This window comes from Pteronotus mesoamericanus, unplaced genomic scaffold (assembly GCF_021234165.1).
Source record: "Pteronotus mesoamericanus isolate MK-2021 breed Mesoamerican mustached bat unplaced genomic scaffold, CSHL_Meso_final contig_177, whole genome shotgun sequence".
NCBI lineage: Eukaryota > Metazoa > Chordata > Mammalia > Chiroptera > Mormoopidae > Pteronotus > Pteronotus mesoamericanus.
In genome coordinates, this window is record NW_026555073.1 from 265,025 (window position 1) to 270,747 (window position 5,723).

Here is a 5,723-nt window from a genome sequence, read left to right on the forward strand (position 1 = left end):
TACTGCTGTTTGGCTAGAATTTCACAATGTCAGGAGGAAATGGGTGGCAGATGACAGAGTATAACCTGAGAGAGGATGCTCTTTCAGTAGCACGAATTCCCCCTTCCATCCTGCCGTTCCTGGAATTGAAAACTGCTGCAGAAAAAGTACAGAACAGTCTGCTTTTAAATAATAGTACCTAACGTTTGAATATCCTTTTATTTTATCTACAAGGTTGCTGTAGGCATTGAGCAGGGCTACGTGGCAAGTCATCAGCAAGGTTGGGGGACAGTATTTATATACCAACTTAAAAAGAAACATATGGTAAAAATGGTGTAAACTGACTCACGGCAACATGGGTTCGCAAACCTTGTAGATGGATATAAAGCAGGCTTGCCAAACGTCACAGACAAAACTGCTACGTGGAATGCAATATGCTTGCTTTCTAGCCCCTCCCCGCTTAGCTAATAAGCGGCTGCCCCTTTATTTTCAGTGTAGAAATACATGCTCACAGAATATTCCCATAAATAGATTTAAAGAAAATCATACATAATCACACTGCCCAATGATGCCATTTGGAGTATTTTCATCCAATTTTTTAGAAACAAGATTTTTTTTTGTCAGAGGCCCCTGACAAACCCAACAGGAATTCTGGATGAGCGGACGGGAGGACACTCCTCTTCCCTTCTTAGGAAGTATGGCTAGTATTTTTTTACCTCTCGCCTAACCTTTTTTTTTTTTTTTTTTTTTTTTTTTTTGTAAATTATAAAACTGTGAAGAGACAATTTCGAGGGGGAAAAAAACGTCTTCCAGGGGTATGTGCTTCAGCTACCTAGGAGCGGCTGGGAAGGTGGGCGTAGCCTGCGGGGCGTAGCGTTTGGTCATCCATTGGGCTTAGGGATTGTCAATCAAGCGTGCCCAGCCAATGAGATGCGAACTAAAGGCACACTGGGAACTAATGAAGGGGACGTAGAAGTGAACCGGGAGGGGGCTTGCAATCTAAACGGTGGAGAGATCTCGGGGTCTCACACTGCACCATTCAGCCGGGAGAGGGTTGCTGTCACTGCTGTTGCCCAGGCCTCCTCTGCGTCTGCTACCTCCGCTCGATCGCCGCCCCCCAGCCCGGCCTGCCCTGCATTCCTGCTGCCTTCGCTGCCGCCACCCCCTCATCCTGAGCCTCAGCCACCCAAGCATCCGTGAGTCATTTTTTCTGCCCTTCTCTGGGCGCGCGGTCTCAGCGGTAGTTGCCACCTTAAAAGGTTTTTGCAGGCTTGCGAAATGGCAGAAGCGGATCCTAACGTGGTCTCGGAACCTGCCGCCCAGGGGGTTGCCGAGGAGGCGGTGGCTAGCTCGCCCAGTGATTCCGGGGAAGAGTCTGACAGCAGTAGCTCTAGCAGCAGCACCGGGTGCAGCAGCAGCCGCCGCTTCTGTAGAAAGAGGAGGGTACCTGAGCCTTCCAGAAGGGCGCGGAGGGCTCCATCGGGGAACGATTTCGTGGATCGGCTGCCTCGGGCAGTTCGAAATCGTGTGCAGGCGCTCCGAAACATTCAAGCTGAATGTGACAAGGTAGACGTCCTGTTCTTAAAGGCAATTCACGGTCTCGAAAGAAAATACGCCGAACTCAATAAGCCTCTATATGATCGGCGATTTCAAATCGTAAATGCAGAATATGAACCTACGAAAGAAGAATGTGAATGGAATTCACAAGATGAGATGTTCAGCAGTGAGGAGGAGGTGCAGGAAGACAGCCCTAGTGAAATGCCTGCCTTAGAGGGTGAGGAAGAAGATGACCCTAAACAAAAACTCGAGGTTAACGCTGAAGAAAATGAGGTTCCTAAAGAAATTCCGGAGGCAAAGGCCGAAGAAAAAGCAGAGTCTAAAGGTCTTCTGGAGGCAAAGCCTGAAGTGAAGGAAGGGCCTCAGGAAGTCCCCCAGGCAAACGCAGAAGGCAGAGATCAGCCTAAAGCAGCAGATGCCAAGGCAAGGGCTGCGGTACAAGAGGCCCCTACCCGCGTTCCCGAGGTCAGGCCTAAAGGAAGACTGAATCTGAAAAGAGCTCGAAAGGGAAGGCCTAAAAAAGAAGACCCCAAAGGCATCCCTAACTATTGGCTGACCGTGTTAAAGAATGTCGACAAGCTCGGGCCCACCATTCAGAAGTATGATGAGCCCATTCTGAAGTTCTTGTCAGATATTACCCTGAAGTTCTCAAAACCTGGCCAGCCTCTAAGTTACACATTTGATTTTTATTTTCGGCCCAATCCGTACTTCACGAATGAGGTGCTAACCAAGACATACATAATAAACTCAAAGCCAGACCATAACGATCCCTTTTTCTTTTGGGGATGGGAAATCCACGATTGCAAAGGCTGTAAGATAGACTGGAGAAGAGGAAAGAATGTTACCGTGACAACCACCCACAGCCGCACCACTGCCACTGGGGAAATTGAAATCCAGCCAAGGGTGGTTCCGAATGCATCGTTCTTCAACTTCTTTAGCCCCCCTGAGATTCCTGACGTTGGGAAGCTGGAACCACGAGAAGATGCTATCCTTGAGGAGGATTTTGAAATTGGTCAGATTTTACATGACAACGTCATCCTAAAATCAGTCTATTACTATACAGGAGAAGTCAAGGGGACCTATAACAGAGGTAAAGATTATGGAAACAGGAAATACCGAAAATAAAGGGGCTGCCTGAAAGAAATTTCAAGATCTCACAAGTTCAAGACGTGAAGCAGGTTTAATAGCTGTGAAATAAAACCTGCCCTATAACCTCATTACTACTGTTCCTTACAGTCTTGTGTTTATGTATTTTCTTGGTAGTCTAAACAATTGTGTTAAAGTGTCTAAGTATCAGTTTATTCTATATAGCCTATTGAAGTGTGAACTTCTTCAAAACCTGTAAACTGCTGTCAGTTATTTAAAGCATGTTAATTTGGTGCTACAGAGTTTTGATTTTTGTAAAATCCTGTTGTCATGTTCCTATTAGAATGTATCTGTGAAAAATTGTCAGAATTGTTAACTGACACAAATATTTGCTTGACAAAAACAAAGTTCCTGAAGTACCAATGCAAGTGTTAATTTTTTTTCCAGCCTAGAAGATTAAGGGTTTAAATCTGCTTGCACTAGCTGTGCCTTCATTACTTTGCTATAGAAATACAATTTTTATATTAACTAGAACAGTGCATTGTGAAACTTGACTGCTTAAAAAATAAGCATACATTTAAGAATGCCCATCCAGAGCATATATGATATGACTATGACTCTATTTATGTGCGAGTGCCTATACATTTAATCATAACGAAGTAATTGTTTACTACTGCGGTGTTAATATGACATAGTATTTTACAAAGTTTCCTCATCTTATACTGTGAAATTGTAAAGTTACTAATCACATTTTTTGTAATCTGTTTTCCTTGGCCTTTCACTGAAAATGATCACTTTACATCATTTGATATTTTTCATGTACTTCTATTGCAACCTAAAATAAAGTCAAATAAAGTGTATCATGCTGTAAAAAATCAAGCATTTTCTTCTAATTATAAAGAGTCCTTATTAGAGAAAAAGTAGAAAATGTTGAGGAAAAGGGAATTAAAAAGTAAAACTATTATAACATCCCTCTACATTTCCCCACTGCTTAGCTCTTCTTTGGATGGAGATGGGAGAGTAAGGTGAGTACAGTGAGGAGGACGGAAGACAGGAAAATGCGAGGACAGAATAAGGAAAGAGGGTGGGAAGGAGAAGGAAGAGAACGGAGAGGAGGGAGGGGAGGGAGAGGGGAGAAGCGGAGGAAAGGAGGAAAGGACATGGGGGGCAGAGGAAAGGACGGGCTGGGCTGGGGGGAGCCGGAGGGCAGGAGCGCCTCACCCAGAAAGGGCTTCTATATGAGCTGTTGCTTTCAAGTCCAAGAGCAGGATGGGTAAACGGCCCACTATGGGGAGAAGGGCACACTCCCAAATGCAGCTTATTTATTCTTATAGGTTGCATCCTCCTCTCACCTCTTCTGCACACTGCAGTTGGTTACGAGGTGATTAGATCTTAAGATTTTGGTTTGAAATCAGTGTGAGGAGGAGGGCCCGTTAAGTCAGTTCACCAGAGGGCTTTTGCACTGCGCACAAAGGCACAAGCTGAATGAATGAATGAATGAATACATACACACATACACACATACATGAATGAATGAATGAAGTGGTATCTTATTTCACATTTGTTATTTATTTTTCCACATACATGTTCCTTCAACACCTTACAGGAAAGAGATGCGGTAGGAAGAAAACAGAATAGTTTTTCCAAGTCCCACTAGTTTAGTGCTTTGCTTTTGTCTCTGTTTAGCAATAGCCCCCCTCCCCACACATGTAAGAATATTACAACCCATGAGCAATTACAAATGTTTGGATATTTAGGTTGCTAGGATTTACACAAAAAATCAGGAAGCAAATGACTGCTTTTGGCCATACCATTGCAATTTTGAGAGGGCCTTCGTTTTATTTGAGATTTTTGCATCCATCCAAAAGGGGTATGGCAACAGGTTTACTTACATGCCTGGGCCGAGAGGAAGCCTGGGATCAACGTGGTGTGCCTGGCTCTGCTGCCGACGTCCCCAGCTCAGACACGCGCTGTGCTTGCTGACACCGGAGGCAGCAGAGCCCTTAAAACTTCCACACAGAATGCAACGTCCTTATTGCATCTGAGAACACTTACCGAAGTATTTCAGCCCTTTCCCGCTCTGTATTTGCCAATATTAAAGGAACGAGTGCCATTAGAACATTTGCAAAATAGAAGCAGAAATGCAAAAACTAAAAATCATTCAAAAGCACACTACAGTAAGATAAGCCCTGTCAGTAAATGGGTGTATTGGATATTTTTTCCCAGTCCTTCTCTTGCTGAGGTTTTATCACAAGTTCATGGCTCAAATCAAATGGTGAATTCAAGCTGGGTGGGTGTAAGAAGATAATTGGAAAGACAGTTTATGGATATTTTTACCTTTTCGGATTAAGCCTGGGGACGGGGAGCAGGTGCCAAGGATTTTCCATCAGTAAAGATAGGATTCCGGAAACGCAAGCGGTCTGCTCGCGGCCACGACCACCTTGGCTAGTGGAAGTGGACAGAGCCGGGGAAGCCCGCCGCGCTTGCACAACCATTGGCCTGCGGGTTGTCCATCACACTTGCTCAGCCAATGAGTGATGTCAGAAGGAGAAGCCGACCGGGAACCGGCGCGTCCGCAGGGGGCCGGGGCGTCAGAAGAGCTTTTTGGAATTTTCTTCCCTGCCTTCCTCCTAGTGCGCTGTTTGCTTCAGCTGTGAGTCCAGGCTGGGGCCGGTTGCCCCTGCACTGCCCCCACCCTAGGAGGAGGCCGTCGTCTCCTCCCAGTCCCCGTTCCCGTCCCCCTCCCCGTCCCCTTCCCCCTCCTTTGTGATCTCCATCCCATCCAGGCGTCCAGGACAGTCACCCTTAAAGTTTGCTCCTTTCCTTTAACTTGGCCGACTTGATAGCGAGGGGCTTTCCTAAGCAGCAAGAGGCAATGGTAGAAAGCGTGGAGCGAAGTGAAGATAGTGACAACACAAAATAGTCAAGTGATGCAAATGCCCAGTTCTGCGAGGGTCTAGGGATGCAGGTGGTCTTGCCTTCAAAAAGAGTCGGGGACCGTGTGATAAGATGGAAGCGTGATTTGAAAAGCAATTGCAACCTCTTGGCAAAAAGTACAAGCCCTCACTTGAAGACGTGTTTGTACCCACTGGCCCATGTAT

The 5,723-nt window shown here is 45.7% G+C and overlaps 1 protein-coding gene across 1 annotated transcript; it reads left to right on the forward strand.

Moving 5' to 3' along the window:
* Positions 1-904: 904 nt before the first annotated feature.
* Positions 905-3,352, forward strand: NAP1L3 (nucleosome assembly protein 1 like 3). The gene is given in 4 exon segments (XM_054566591.1): positions 905-935; positions 938-1,005; positions 1,007-1,187; positions 1,190-3,352. Coding segments are annotated over 4 exon segments (1,752 nt in total). The 3' UTR covers positions 2,662-3,352.
* The last annotated feature ends 2,371 nt before the right edge of the window (positions 3,353-5,723 follow it).